This window comes from Pinus tabuliformis, chromosome 8 (assembly GCF_031772625.1).
Source record: "Pinus tabuliformis cultivar Carrire ecotype Pingquan chromosome 8, CPIR1, whole genome shotgun sequence".
Lineage (NCBI taxonomy): Eukaryota > Viridiplantae > Streptophyta > Pinopsida > Pinales > Pinaceae > Pinus > Pinus tabuliformis.
In genome coordinates, this window is record NC_142294.1 from 500,536,196 (window position 1) to 500,553,221 (window position 17,026).

Genomic DNA, 17,026 nt, shown 5'->3' on the forward strand with positions numbered 1-17,026 from the left:
TGCCCAATCAATATAAAAGGGTGTTATATCCATCATCAAGCTGCAATGCCCATTATCCAAGTGGCACGCCATGGTAGAAGATGCAGTTTTCCATCTCCAATGGGTGATAAGATGTCTCCTCAAGTGTACCAAGTCATTATAAGGTCCAACGATTTGTGAGGAAGGTGGAACAACGTTAATAAAGTGTGAAAGCAAGATATCATAAATTCATAATAGCCTCTATAGGACCATGTCTATGCAAGCATCATCATTAAGAAGGGGCCCCGAGCGTCCAAGTGTTACCATTCAATGTATGTACAAGAGTTAATGCAACATATACCGTGAGTCATGTCCATTGTAAAAGCCATTAGGTAGATCACATTAGGTATCTTCGTCAAACTTCACACTAGCTTATGAATTTATACAACTTGCCAAGTCGAATTATGGGAGGATCATCATAAAACCCTATTAGGTGTGTTGATACTCAGGAAAAGGAATATTTCCCACGAAACCCATCAAGGTGTAAGTGCAAATGACTTGGGGTTTATTTCATGGGAATGGTGCCATTGACATGCAAGGTTACAAAAGATATTCATCCCTATGGGTGCCTTTGTAAAGGGAATGCTTATGCATTGAGTTACCCTTTCCTCGGTACATGTCTTACTACCTCCTTTCTTGCCTTTTTCTTATATTCTTTGTTTTTGCTTGACAAACCCCCTTTTCTTGTGTATGCATTTCATTGCATAGGGGTTGGGATAATCTAACTTAGTCCTTCTTTTCCTATATATTTCACTACATAGGACTTGGGGCAATGGCCTCATAGCGAGGGGTAGAGCTCAAGCTTACTTGGTTTTTGATTTATCTTTAATATCCATTTCATTTTGAAATTCATATCATCTCTCTCTCTCTCTCTCTCTCTCTCTTTATACAACGGCATCAACAACCTTAGGCATCCAAGCCCTTTCTTTTTGTGGGATTATGAAGCACAAATCTTTTTGGGGTACATGTAGCGTCCAACTCAAAGGAAAGGGCAATAGAAGAAAGGACAATAGAGAGGGAATATATAGGTCATGGAGTATTTTAAGTATGGAAAGGACATGGGCATGTTACCCTTATCAAGGCCCCCTAGTAGTACCCCTCTCCCTAAGATTGACAACACTTGACTAGGATTGATGATGGCCACCAAGGTGAAGTAAGGCACAAGGCATAAATTCCAACCATCATGATTCATTATTTGATTCAATCCATGATCCCTACTTTCATGCCAAATACATTTGAATGTATACACTTAATATGAAGCAATGGACAAATGTACCTTGCGTGTTAGGCACTAATATCATCAAATGAGTGAACTGAGTATGACGTGAGAGCCATCTGTGGGCAACTGTCTATGGAGAATGCTGGATACCATCATCAGGATCACTGTCTCTAATGTGGATCATTGAAGAAGAATTTCCTATAGTTACCATTAGAAGTGAGGGGTTAACAGTGCCATAATGAAATCTTTAACTCGGGTGCTTTGGATGAATTCGACCCTTTACTTGCCAAATTTGATGCCCTTACAACCATCAAACCTTTGGATTTCATCCATAGTAGGGGATTTTCTCCAATTTTTGTTTTTTTCCAAATTTATACAGGATTGTGATTAAAGTTTTGTCAATTCTCCTCTACAACAACTTCTGTACTTGGCAGATAACTCTATCAAAACTCCACCTGGGGAAATTCGAACCCATGAATTTTTGAATGACAACTTTTTGCACAATTTTTTTCCCACTTATTCTCCTTGAGGCACTCTCTGCAAACTGCATTGTTTCTGATTTTCATTAACATTTTTTTGCCAAACACTCTACACACAAACTGCAATTTCTTCATGTATAGGTTGATCTCTGGCCCATACAACCCCAATGCTAGGATATGATCCCCTGCGCTCTGTTTAGGATATGAATACTCCTTGAAACCACAAATTCCCACCAACTTCTTGCTTTGATACTAAATTCCTCACTGTCCAGCTATCAATTGATTAATGCATGAAGTGCTTATGCTGCATGCAAATACAATTAAACTATTCCATGGACAATTACACCTTAGTTACAGATGCAGACTTAAACATGCAAACAAAATTGAACAAAATAGAAACTAATTCAATTCATAGCATCAACAACATTTATTCAACATAATCATAAATAATTCATGAACACTTGTTTTTCTGGAAATTAACCACCAACTAACTGCAGAATAAGGATGTTCCACTCAACTGTAGGCTTTTTGTTGCACTTAATCTCTCTATAGCGGAGGCCACTCCCAAGTTGAGGCTATGGATCCACAAGGATGAAATTACCTATTGCTGGCTCTAGCTCCCTTCACACAGTCCATTTCCTAGGATTTCACAGTCTATAAACTCTTACAGCTATACCAATCTACCAACCCTCTCCCATAAGGTTGCACAATCCAAGGAATGGGATCCCTATCTTTGTCATGCAGTCCCTTAGGTTATCCCACTTCCCTCTAGGGCTCTAGCATTGACTGGCCAAGAAATGTCACTGCTGGGTACTCTTGGGGTTATCAACTGCGATTAAGTTTATTCAATGACAAACATTTCCCTGTCACATTGTTATAGTTTCCACATAGTTTCATGATAAATGTTTCCATAATTCTATTATAGCAGTAATACAACAGCCTAAGCTTTGAGAGAAAACTCTCAAGGAAGAATGGATGTCAAAATCTCTTTTGCATGCTCAAAAATCACAGATTATATTTTCATGCATGGGAGATACCATGTGCTTTCATAAGAAGTACATGTCTCTCTCTTAACCACTAATTCCAAATTTCCAAGGTTAATAAGACTTAGGATAACCATAAAGCAAGGTTTAATAAGGTTAATGTTAAAGAACCTATGGTAGTAATAAAATGATATAATATTTTTTCCTTAGGCCAGAAGCCCCCTTCCGTTCCCCTTGTGTGGGATCATAGCCCCCATTGTTTTGTCTTTCTCCTTCTGCATTCTGTGATGTATTTTTATTATGATTCAGTGTACCACTTTACATATTCTATTGTTTGGATTTTTAGCCATTTGTCATGTAGACATATACATTACTGTTTTAGGGATCAAAACTAGGGGTATTACATAGATAGCATTATCACCCAACTCCACTTGCATGTCTCCTTTTTCTCTTGAAACATGCTGGATATCTCACAGTTGAAAGTCATGCACTTTTATCCTCCACTGTGCACATGCTGATCAACACTAGAGTGTTATTGGTGGAGAAACAAGAAATTGCGGAGAAGGATTTCTCTAGCTTGGATGCCAACTCATCCAGTGCAGCTTCCGCACTCCTCTCAAACTGCTTTTGCAGCTGCGTCCCTTTTTTGGATATTGGCTTGCATAATGTCCCTTCTTACAACATTTGAAACATGTCACATGGATCATAGCCTCCTCCTCTTTTTCCTTGGCCTTCTTGGGTCCTCTTTAGTCATGCTCCTGATGAGTGGAAGATTTTGAGTCTCTTCCACTCTGACTGACAAATTATTCTCCTAGACAAAGTCATCCTGCAATGTTTCAAAAGTGGGCAACTTCTCATGTGCACATTTTCCCTGCACAAAGGTAGGTCAAGATACTAAGAATCCATTTAAAGTTATCCAAACTAACTCATTCTCATAAACCTTGTTTCTTATGTTTGCAAGTTGATCTCTCAACTTGGTGATCTTCATTGGATAGCTTGCCATAGTATTGGTATTGTTTATGTGGTTACCAGTGAGGTAACCACATTTGCTGAGAGATTTCATATGCACAGCTCCGATACCGTGTCAGTTTGTTACACCATATTTCAGATCTTTACTCAAAGAATGAATTTTACAGCTCCTAAAACTTTAAACTTTAGATTGTACCTATCAAAACTTTAGATGAGAATATACTAAAATACTGTAAAGAAAGATTCAGAAGTGCTAAGGCTGCATTTTGTGAGCTAATTTACAACAGCACATAGATAATGTCTACTCCATATAAAATCTGCTATTTGAAAATTATGACAGCAAGGTATAGCAGCTAAATAGGGCCTGATATACATCATGCAACAATCTGAAATATTCTGAACAGCAAAGACAGGCTCCAACAGCAATCACATGGTTTTTCACTTCTTAGAAAATAAAGTATTATAGCAGTTTGGCATCATGCTCAAGCTCTACACATCTGAAAGATACAACACAGACATATCTGTTGTCTGAAATATTAGTGTGCCCTCGGTCCTTTTATAAGCCAAGATGAAGGGGTTACAATCTGGCCATTAATGGCCTCAAGGGGTGCACCATTATTGGCTAATTAAATCCCTCAAGAAGTGTAACTCCTAAAGTAAATGCAGCAACCTGCTCAGCAATGAATGCTCCTTGGTAAGTGCAGCCCTGCTCAGCGATTGTAACCTCCAAGCATAAATGTGCCACAGAGGGATGTATGCCCCACAACCTTACAAGAGAAGATGCTCTATGGTATGTGCCCTACCTCATGGATGCAGAATAACCCTTGCAAATCCGAAATAGAAGGGCCCATAAAGCAAATCGACCTCATGAGGAGTAGGACCAACCTTACAAGTGTGCCATCTCTCTCCAACTGCTGCTGCTGTTTGCCAATGTGGAAATGATCTTCTGCTAACTCACAGCAAAACATCAAAACATGCAATTAGAAAGTGGATATTGGAATAGCTTTTTTCGATAAAATAATCTTCAGTGGTGCATGAAGACAACTGCAACCTTTGTCACGTTTCTCTTACAAAATGCACTCCACATACCTCCAATATATAGATTACAAATGATAGGCAGGGTAAGCAAGGTAGTTGGAATAATCAAGAATTATAATTTCCTAGAAGATCACATGTGATTACTCACGTGGATAAATATGTGACTACATGGGAATAATCACATGTGGATAAATACATGTGACTACATATATAGAAACATAATCACATGTGGATAAATACATGTGACTACATATATAGAACCAGGTTGTGTACCTAATGGACAAGTAAAAATTTAGACACAATAGACACACTTCTAAACATATGTCCTAACAATAGCCATCCCTCTTCAAATTCTCAGCTTGAAGAGAGTCTACCACCTTTGTTTCCTTCAGCTCTCTCCCAAGGTGTCAAAGTCTCTGCCCTTGAAGATGGCTGAGTGACATGCATTGAGATCAAGCTCGCCAGTGGACACAAGCGCTGGTTGCAGCAGCAGGAAGTTACTGAGAGGGAAATCCTTTTAATGGACAGGATTAGTTTCTTGCTTTCATGGCTCAGCATGCCAAGGTGAGCATAATTGTCCCCGTAGCTGTAACAAAGTTTCTCCAACAATTTTTTTTGGCTGAACTCCATCAGCTGAAAGCTTTAACCATGGAGGAAATGGAAGCTCAGCAGCGTACCAATTTTTAACAGAAAGCCATCAGTCTCCTGGAATTTATTGTTTTTGCTATCAAAAACTTGGATAGTAGCCAGCAAAAGGATGAAAACCTTAAAAGTAGAGTCCTCAGTAATTTGGAAACCCTGTTTGACGATATGTACAGGTGTCAACCTGAAGAAGAGCTTCTATGACAGCCTAAGAAGCTATACAAAAATTGTAAACTTCATCAGCCACTGAAGCATCAAAATTCAAAGGTTTTGACATCTACTTGGATGAAATTGTGTATGGCACTAACTCTGCATTTGGATATTCTGATGTCTTGTGAATGAGAGTTTCTGTAGTGTTGTTTTTGGATAGTGGAAAGTATTGGAAAATCTTTTGTATGCTCTGTAGGAAGTATAGAAAACTCACATGCTCTGATCCAGGACTGCTTGTAAGTTTTGTTTCGATAGTAAATTGGGCTCTGTAGGGTCTATGCTACAAATTACAAGTGAAGACCTCTGTCTGGCCAAAACTATCTGTCTATTTGGTTGTACTTCTATCTCTTATTCAGTAGAGATTTTATATATAATATTTTTTTCTTCTTCTTTGCTTACAAAATACAGGAGTCAATCTATATCTGTCTTATATAGAATTTATAGCAATCCAATATGCACTGAACTCATTGGTGTTGGTTATTTGTTCTGATTGTCCACATTAGATTGAGTTCTATGGAGACTTTGATGGACGATTTCACAAAACCTTGGAATTAGATTTGGATTTATCTGCTGCTTTGCTTGGCCATCGCTCACAAAGGTACTGTATAAATGCTAGAACCATGTTTAATTTGTCATATCCTCTTTAGTGCTCTGTAGAATAGTTGAGACCATTGTTCTAACTAGTATTCATTTGCTTCTGTCCAAAAGGTACCAGGTGGGCCACGCGTGGGCTATTATATTTAAGTAAATTTTAGTAAGAATGCTTGAGATGAATATTCTTTAATTTAGTAATGATCACACTGAAACAAATCAACTTGATGGTAAGTCGAAAAAGGTTCCATATTTGAAGTGTCCAAGGAGAATTGCATGCAGATTTCTGCATATCTAGTGTATTAGTTAGATTTGGAATTATCTTCTACTTTGCTTGGCCATCACGCACTAAGGTGCTGTATAAATGCTAGAACCATGTTTAATTTGTCATGTCCTTTTTGGTACTCTGTAGAATAGTTTAGACTATTGTTCTAACTATTATTCTGTCGCTACTGTCAAAAAGGGTTCCTCTTCTTTCCCCATGTGGGTCAGCCTGTCAGGTATGGACTCTTATATTTAAGTAAAATTTAATAAGAATGCTTGAGATGAATGTTCTTTAACTTAGTGACCACACTGACACAAATTGACTTGATGATAAGTGGAAAAAGATTCCATATTTGATGTCCAAGGAGAATTGCTTGCTGATTTCTGCATTTCTAGTGGATTAGTGAAGTAGCAGCTGTATCCATTTAAACACTAAGTGACCCAATGTTGCGACAAACTCCAATGTCGCATTATTGTACTCCAAACCCTGGTAAATGTGAGGGGAGGGAGATCTGAACCCTGCACCTCTCCCAAGCATTAACAATGCCTTTACCAATACACCTTTTCTCAATCCTGGGTTAGAAACCATTTCAGCTTTGAGCCTTGGAGACATTAGTCAGAGAGTTTTATCTAATAAAGACTTAGAGGGGTGTTTGTAGGTGCATTTTCACGAAATCCACTGTTTAATCTGAACATGTAGCCGATGTCATGCTGACAAGGGTAAAGGTGATTTTTTATGTTATGATCCAGGTCCAACACCCTATGGCAGGTCAAAGTGGCTTTTTCTGCACTTATAGTACTTGACAGTGAAACAGATCTCAACCTTGAAACCTGCAACAGGTAAAGATCTATGTAATTCTGAAGTATAGTAGCCATGTGCAGGGAAAATGAAGAATGACAAGACCATAAAAAAGGAGGATTGGCTCAAGCAAAAAGGAGAACAAGAAGTTAACAAAAATGTAATAATACATAAGGATGGTAAGAGATATTTGCAGGTTTGAAGATTGGGCATGTTTCAAAGTTAGGGATATTTGAAGGTTTCAATATAGAAAAATTGATACATCAACCATATTAAGGAAACAAGGGAATGAGCTGCAGAATGCAAAACATAGAGATTAAACAGAGGATAAGAAAATAGAGCAAATTCCATTAGCCAGCAAAAACAAGAAGAAGCACATGGCTTCATAAATCTCCAAGCCTGATTATTTTGGTAAAAGGGTGGCCCTGGGCTATAGTTTAAAGGTCGCCAATATTCTAAAATTTCCTTTAACCACTCTTTTCTCAAGGGTTGGGTCATTTGACATAGGACATTGACTAATATAAATCAATTAATTGTTTGGACCAAGGACCAACTGAAATTAGGACAAAACTTAGGATGTTACAGTACTTTAAAATCTAAATCTAAGGATGGAATACTTCATATTAAAATTATTGAAAGTCTTTGTCTTCACCAAGTTCAGACCCCGTAAGACCATTTTATCTCTAATGCCATGGGAAATGATTGCTATATTGTTCTAAATGACCTGAATTAGGAGCATGTTGAAGCCAGAGAACATGGGTGTGAAGAATATCTGCTGATGAGATATGAGGAGTCCTAGTATATCTATAATCATCATTTGCTACATGATGTTGCCAAAGTTGAGCACTAGGTAGGTCATTTGATTGAATTGTTTCTTTTTAGAACATGGTCTTTCAAGGATTTTGGTTCTCAATTATTAATATTTCTTGTTGATGGAAATATGACATGAAATTGGGGATTCTTGATATAGCTTTGGAGTAAAATGGATGTTATATTTTATTACCATCTTTAGATGATTGATAAGTTCTTTTGGATATGCCATTTTAGTAAGGTTTACCAAGAAGAATGTTACAGCAAACCATTGCGGTGGCCTCACAGGTCACTTTGTCAATAACTTTGGTCCTAATTTACAGACTGACGTGCAAGTTAAATCTTGGTAGAAGTCTTATTATCATTCCAATGAAGTGGTAGGGTGTGGTTACAAGGTTGTTGGCAACTTTAAAATATTAAAGTGCCATTATAAAAATGTATTCAACCCTGGAATCATCGGTTAGAAGAGCTTTGGGAACAAGGGATTTTGTTTCATTGATCCGTTTACTTCATTAAAACTGGATTACTAAGTTTTGTTGAAGAATGTAACTAGGTTCGGTCTTCATAATTATACTTGAGTCATAATGAATATATTCTGGGTTTCATGCTTGGGTCAATTGTCATAGGTCAAGCCTCCATTGTAGGCTTTTAGGATCTTTATTTAAGTCAAAGTCAAAATTATTTTGTCAGAAGACTCCTCCATCAAGTCACCTTGCAAAGTCGGCCTCCAAACAAATCCTCCAGAAGTCGGCTTCACAAAATGATCACGTTGGCTTATTTCACAGTGGGAAACAACTATATATAGACTTGTAGACCTCGCTCAACAAGTAGAGAGAAAATACAAGTTTGGAGAATCTCAGTAATGAAGTTCAGTGAATTTCAGTGAGAAGTAATTCGATGATTGAGGAAGTCAAAGTGTCATTGCAGGCCGAAACACTTTAAGACTACTAAAGTTTAATATTCTTACTGGGCTACCTCAGAATCCGTAACTCTGGGCTACCCCAGAAACTGTAACTCTGGGCTACTACAAAACTGAAGTTTGACACCATTACTATACCAATACAGGACCGAAGTATAACTCTGTTTCAAGATCATTGTAGGACCGAATTATGATGACACTAATAAAGTATGTTAGAAGTATGATGAGGGATGCCATAGGACCAAATCAAAAGTAAGTTGCCACAGGATCGAAGCATGGTAAGGATGTCACATGAGAAGGCTGCCATAGATCGAAGCATGGTAAGGATGTCACAGGACTGAATCATGAGAAGGTTGCCATAGAACTGAAACATGAGCAAAGTATATTGCAGACCGTATTATCACATGAATACTACCACTACAGGACCGAAACATGATCTTATTGCAGGACTGGAGCATAATACTGAAATATGTCTAGGGTTATCATATTGTTGCAGGAATGAGGTGTTGAGAACAAACTGAAGAACGAAATACTACTCACAGATCTCAGAACTGAAGAATAATGTAACAAGTATGACTTGATGGATGGAAGGAGCCTTTAGTCTAGGTTATAAGGGTCTTGGTCATCTCAACTTTGTATTGAATCTACTGAAGGAAGAGTTATTGACTGGGTTTTTCCCTACTAAGGGGTTTTGCCATGGCTGCGTGCCTACATCTCGTGTCCTCCTCTGTTTATTGATTGGCATTAGTCTTGATGATAAGAACAAGATTAATTGAAAGAAGAAAACTGATAGTGAAACATCACAAGATAATGTCATAATAAGAGAAATCAATTAATTTGCCACCCTATTGGATTTCTCAACATGGTTTTAGAGCTATGGCTGAAGATCACCTTGTTGGCAAGAAGGAAATGCAGTCTTGGAAGAAAAAGAAGAATATGATTTGAACTTTTTGGCTATTACAGGAAGTGTGAGGAAGGCTTTGAGTTAGGGCAATTATATGAAGATGTGTCTAAGGCAAGCGAAGCCCTAAACTATTTTGTGCAAGTTAAATAATCAAGAACAGAGTTCCTATTGATAACCGAGAGTTGTAGGACCCATTTAGGGCAGCGAAGTTGTTTAAAGGACCATCAAAAGGCTTTGATCACTTCCAACATTTAAGAAGTGCAGGCATGTATCCTTTGTCTAGGGCAGTCCCAGCATTGAAGGCCATCCAAGTTAACACATGTAGAAATCCGAATGAAAGAAATTGATCCTTGTAACCGAAAGGATAGTCATCCTAGGAACATTCTGGACTGTATCCGATCCTGAAGTCTCATCAAACAAAGGGTATTCAACGCTTTAGGAAGTAGCGCAAAGAAATCAAGTATTGTCACTGTTACTTACTTAACAAATGCATATGCAACAAGTCTAATGGACTATCAAATCAAAGGTATGTAAACATGAGGTACGTATATTTATTTTATTTAAATGAGCTTCTAGATTTTCAATATATCTAATATTATAAAATCTTAGATGGTCCATATAATCCTTGTTTATAGTTAGTCTAGGGTAAAGACTGTAATCCCTAGGTGACATACAAACTCTTGTCATATAAGAACCATAATCCTTATCTTCTAAGGTTTTCAAGTAAAATCCTAGTGTTGTTTGAAAGAAAATATAACTTGATTTTTGATATATATAGGGTTTATCCGAGGATTCCATCCTCCATTGTTGCATAGAAAATCTAGATTGAAAATTAACATCATGTTCTTGGTATCACATATTTTGCTTGGAAGTATTTGTTACAGGTATAAAAGATCATGGCTTAATTCAAAGAAAGCACTTCAAGGAATCCCTACAAGGTTTGTTAAGGAACATCTCCAGGTACGTCTTAGACTATACACTTTATAAAACTCTTTTAATATAAAAGGTACGTTCATTATCTTTTGAAATTTGCGTTACGTTACTAACATCGTTATGTCTAGGACCTCTGAATTGTAAAGATTCTTATTTGGGTGATTGATCATTAGATTGAATCCACCCTCATTAAAATCATCATGTTTGTGGAACCCTAATAGGTTCTTTTTAAAACCCTAACCTAAGGGTATGTCAATGCTAATGTGAAATCCCTAGTCTACTTAGGGTTATTGATGAAATCTAGAAAATACTATTCTCTTGATGTTTGGGATTTTGATGGTAATGTTTGGAGTTTTAGTATCATTATGGAAACCCTAGTCCTTTAGGGTTGGATGGTAATGTGTTCCTAGACCTTGAGGTTTTGGTAAATTAGGGTTTATGAGTAAAACCCTTATGTATCAAGAGTAAGCTCCTAGGAATGAAACCCTAGGTTTATGTTTGTTCGTCTGATCAAAACTTAGCCTAATCAAGATCATTATGTGTCTGACTTTAAATGTATTAATATTTATGTCTTGGGTTTGTCCAATATGTGTTATGATATGCTTGTGCATGATTATCCTAGATATGTATATGTGCTAACTTATTTTTTGATAAGTTCTAGGGTTTGTAACTAAGCCCTAGTAGAAGTTTGATATTCTAGGATATGATGAGATGGTATTGTTTCAAATGTGATGATAAAATCCAGGGTTTACAAAAAGGTTGGTCATGTTGTTGAAACCTTAGATTATGCTGTGATATGTTTTGATTGTTGAAGCTTAGCATCTTATGTATGAAATCTAGGGTTTGCATCAAATCCTAGTAGAAGTCTAACATATGAATTCTAAAGTTGTTGGATGCATAGAACTATACTTGTTTGAATTGCTTCTAGGGTTTGCAATATATTATAGTAGAGTATGTTATATCTCTGGAAGAAATATTGAGACCCTAGATACCCTAGATATAATGAGACTGATATCTTGATTGAATTATTGATGTGATCTAGGGGTTATAACCTAACCTAAGCAAAAAGTTGAAGTTTAAAGTATGTGTCTCTTGTTGATTATGAACCTAACTAAGTTTAGGTATTTGATGTCTAAAGTCTAATGCTTCCGTGATTTTGATATAGTTAACTTCATGCTTCTATATATGTATTTGGTTGTACTTGTTGTTTAAGGTGTGCAAGTACATAATCTTCAAGAGGTTGAAGATATTCGTAAGTAAAGTTGATTTGATTGATAAGCATGATGAAGGAAGTTATATGAATGATGATGATCAAGATGGCTCTGATAAGAAGGATGGAAGCCATGAAAGATTCTTCGATGCTATGGAAAAGAATTTGATCTCTCTAAGTTAAGAGGGAGCCTAGATAAAGGAAAGAAGGATATCTTCCAAGTTGAGAGGGAGGGCATATTATAGTCACGATGGATACCTTGAAGAAATTGGAGAATGCATATTGAGGTGCCGCTGAATGAAGGAAAGAAGGATCCAATTGTAGAATATGTTGTTGCATGTAAAGTAGGAAAGGAAGCTGTATGATTAAGGAATCTTTTGTCTAGATTTGTTTGGGAAGCCTCTAAGTCCTACTACGATAAATTGGGAAGTAGCATCAAGATGTTTGAAGACCTCGAAGGTTTGTGTTTACTTATGAGTATTTGAAAGATTGTTACTGATTAGGGTTGTGTTTGCATAGACAAATCTCTTGAAGTTTGAAAGCATGCTTGATGTTACTGATCCATTTCATCGGGAGAGATTTGATGTGTTGAGGCATGGTGTATGCCTGGGAGGACATCTGGCCAACCTGTGTGTTGATGTCTAGTTCTCGAAGTAGGGAGGGCAACGTTGGTCATAAAGCTCTGACCTTGCATTACACACCTAGTTCCCTAGGTTGATGGTTAGCAAATAAGCCTAATGGTACCTAGAGAGGCTAAAAGATTTAGTCCATCATAGTCCCACCCAGATAGATTGCCCTGGTCAGGGATCTAGTTTGTGGCACCGTAAGTGCCTAAACTTTTCATAGATCATGTGTTGTGAGATCTTCCATGTACCTCTATAGATATATGTAAGTATGAATACCTCCCTAGTTAAGAGGGAATGTTGAAGAATGTAACTAGGTTTGGTCTTCATAATTATATTTGAGTCATAATGAAATATATTTATCAAAAGAAAGCAAAAGAAATTTTATTATTTGACTTGTTAAAGCATGGGTTTTATGCTTGGGTCAATTGTCATTAGGTCAAGCCTCCATTGTAGGCTTTTAGGATCTTTATTGAAGTCAAAGTCAAAATTATTTTGTCAAAAGATTCCTCCATCAAGTCACCTTGCAAAGTCGGCCTCCAAACAAAACCTCTAGAAGTTGGCTTCACAAAATGATCAAGTCAGTTTATTTCACATTGGGAAACAACTATATATAGGCGTGTAGAGTCTAGACTTCACTCAACAAGTAGAGAGAAGATACAATTTCGGAGAATCTCAGTAATGAAGTTTAGTGAATTTCAGTGAGAAGTAATTCGATGATTGAGGAAGTCAAAGTGTCATTGCAGGCCAAAACACTAAGGCTATTGAAGTTTAATATTCTTACTGGGCTACCTCAGAAACCGTAACTATGGGCTACTACAAAACCGAAGTTTGACACCATTACTGTACCAATACAAGACCGAAGTGTAAATCTATTTCAAGATCATTGTAGGACCGAATTATGATGGCACTAATAAAGTATGATAGTAGTATGATGAGGGATGCCACAAGACCGATACAAAAGTAAGTTGCCACAAGATCGAATCATGGTAAGGATGTCACATGAGAAGGCTACCATAGATCGAAGCATGGTAAGGATGTCACAAGATCGAAGCATGAGAAGGCTGACATAGAACTGAAACATGACCGAAATATATTGCAGACTGTGTCATCACATGAATACTACCACTACAGGACCAAAACATGATCTTATTATAGGATTGAAGCATAATACCGAAATATGTCAAGGGTTATCATATTGTTGCAGGAATGAGGTGTTGAGAACAGACTGAAGAACAAAATACTACTCACAGAACTCAAAACTGAAGATTAATGTAACAAGTATGACTTGATGGATGGAAGGACTATTTAGTCTGGGTTATAAGGGTCTTGATTATCTCAACTTTGTATTGAATCTACTGAAGGAAGAGTTCTTGACTGGGTTTTCCTCTACCAAGGGGTTTTGCCATGGTTGCGTGCCTACATCTCATGTCCTCTATTTATTGATTGGCATTAGTCTTGATGATAAGAACAAGATTAATTGAAAGAATAAAATTCTGTGTTGCATGGGTACCCGCACCCGGGGGTGGGGTTCTCGAACCCGTCTCGGGTTCCCGCACCTAAGTATCGGATTTGGGTACGGGTTCTTCCCAGACGAACCCAGAAGAACCGGGTTCTTCAAAAAAAAAATTGGGTTCTTTTCCTTTAACGGGTTCTTGGGTTCTTCGGGTGCTTGGGTTCTTGGGTTCTTCGGGCTCTTCGGGTTGGGTTCTTTGGGTTCTTCATAAAAAAACTATATTAAAAATTTAATTTTCAAATAAATTTTTTATTATTGAAATTTAAAAAATAACTTATAACAAAGGTAAAACTTATAACAAAACCTAAAAAACCCTAAATCAATTCTTGTAAATCAATTTGGAATGAAACATTCTTCCACGGTCCTTACCATCAAAACCTGTGTGCATGGGTACCTGCACCCGGTTTTTTAAGTTTTTTACAAGTCTTGTTTTTTAAGAATTCTTGTAAATCAATTTGGAATGAAACATTCATTCCCGAGCCAAATAACCATCGAATTATAAACTGTAAATGCACACATACAGGTTCAAACATTTTCGGTCAAATAGAAAGTAGGATTGAGACCAGCCATAAGCTGTAATCAGCTGATGTTGTTAAATGGCGAAGGGCTATTTTGGACAATGGCTAAATTAAGTATCAAAATCTGCCAATTTCTCACAGCATTCTGATAACATCATGTTAAGATTAAAACTAGGAAAATATGCCTAAATAATATATGGTCTCTACAGACTTGTACACCAAGTAATCTCTAAAAACTGCGAAGATGTTTTATGTTTAGATAATTAATATTCAGGCAGAGCTTCGCATTCAAAGACAAACTATCCCTCAAGCCATCAGATGGCTGCTGTGCATTTTATTGGGAAACAAAGACTGATAAGCGTGTTTTGTGGAAGGGTAAGGCTGCCACTGTTTTTGGGATTGCTTTACCACAGAGCACACCATGCATGGGGCAGGTGGATGATTAGACATCAAGAAAATTCTAGACCACTATCAGGTTGAGAAGAATCTCCTATGAAAAAATTGTGTTTTTATATGGGAGAGACTAAACATTCAAAGCAAAGTTACAAGCTCAAGCTCCAGCCAGAATGAGCAATTTCAATAAGGAGAGAAGTTGTCTTGAAATTAGAGTAGGAGGCAGAAATGCTAACACTCCTTGGCTGTGTAGAAGGAAGGGTCTGTACAACCACAACCTGATTCATTGATAGGCATCCTTGCAAATGAACCTAAGCTGCATAGTTATTTTAAAGCCTGTGTGTGACAAAATCTGTCCCAAGTTTCACCAAAATCGCTGAGTCTAGCATTTATCCTAGTATGTATTTTGAATTTTCAGTTTTAGTAGTAGCCTTGAGCTCTCTCACATAGCTGTCACAGTGTCATGGTTACATGGAAAAGATTCAAAAGAACAGTTTTATGGTGATAAATTTTGAAATTTCAATGTCAATGTTGAATGTTCAATGATGTGCACGTTTAAATGATTATCATTAAAGTTTTCTTGTTTAAAGTTGAAAAAATATACAAATTCAAATTTCATATATATTATTAATTATAAATTTATAATTTATAAAATTTAATTATTAAAATTTAATATTATTATATTACTCGACGAACCCACGCACCCTGTTTCCAAAAATGCCGTCCACGTCCCCGTCCGTGTCCCCGTCCCCGCCCCCGCACCCACGTTTCCTGGCAGCATAGATAAAATTAATAATGAAACATCACAAGATAGTGTCTTAATAAGAGAAATCAATTAATTTGCCACCCTATTGGATTTCTCAACAAGTTTCCCTCTAAGTTTCTCATAAAATCAAGTTTCAACGTATATATGAAATTCTTCGCTATTTGTTCAAGTGCTTCTTGAGGCTTTTGCTTGAGAGCTTTCATTCTTTTTCAATATGTTTATTATTGATTGTAGTGCTACCCAATTTTATGATGATTACTTTAGTTAATAGGAACATTACCTATATGCTTGGGTATTCTACTATTCTTAGAATAAGAGGTAGATAAGATATGATAATTTATTGTTGTTTGACAAATGACCACAAAAATAGGTTTGGGATGATGCATTTGATCTTTGTGGTTGTAACTTGCTTTCTTCCTTCAAGGCAAATTAAAAAGCATGTTCAAGAAATGTAATTGGTAGACATTCATTTCTCTTTGCAAGTGTGTTAAATATATTATTGAACAATCTGAATGGAGATTTGTTGATGATGCAACTCCTTTTTTGTAAGCTCTTTGCAATATTCACAAGGACAAAACCTCTTTCTAAGCATAATTTGAATTGATTCCATCTTCAAATGGGTGATTCATTGTTAGTAGATAACTAATTTGGAAATATGCTTTAGGACTTATTACCCAAGCATCCAATTTTCTAGTATTTAAGGAGCCGTTGAGTTGCAGAATAATTATTCTTATATTTGATTTGAAAGCATGTTGTAAAGAAACATTTGTGGGAATTCCTTGTTGTTTTACAATCATTCATTGAAAAATATTGCGAGAGAGATAAATATACACCTTTTATAAAGTCTCAAGTATAGTTCGCTAAGTTACAAGTATAAGTTGAATTAATGCATCTATTGGTTGTTTGATCAATTGAGGTAGTCTATTGATTGGCTAAAGGCAGTTTACGCAATTATAATTCCTGATTCTTTATCTACTCTATATATAAAGACATAGAACACATTCTTGTAAGGCTGGAGATCAGGGAATTATATTGGGATAATAAAGGATACCATTTTGTTGGCCATATGATTATTGTCTCTTCCCTCATTTATGCATGTATTGGGTGTATGTGTTATAGCTTGTGTGTATAGTTATGCATATGATTCTTTGTTTAATTACTGTTGTACAATTGCAAACACTGACTAGATTACATGGGTTATCCCTTAGAGTAATCATTACAC

General features: G+C 36.7%; 1 protein-coding gene across 1 annotated transcript in view; it reads left to right on the forward strand.

Annotated features, from left to right (window-relative positions):
• The window catches only part of PRXIIF (peroxiredoxin IIF), a 72,548-nt gene that overhangs the window by 23,232 nt on the left and 32,290 nt on the right, over positions 1 to 17,026 (forward strand). Inside the window, exon 4 of the mRNA XM_089372364.1 lies at positions 6,062 to 6,156. Within this exon, the coding sequence (XP_089228490.1) occupies positions 6,062 to 6,156 (95 nt within the window). The remainder of the gene's footprint in view (positions 1 to 6,061; positions 6,157 to 17,026) is intronic.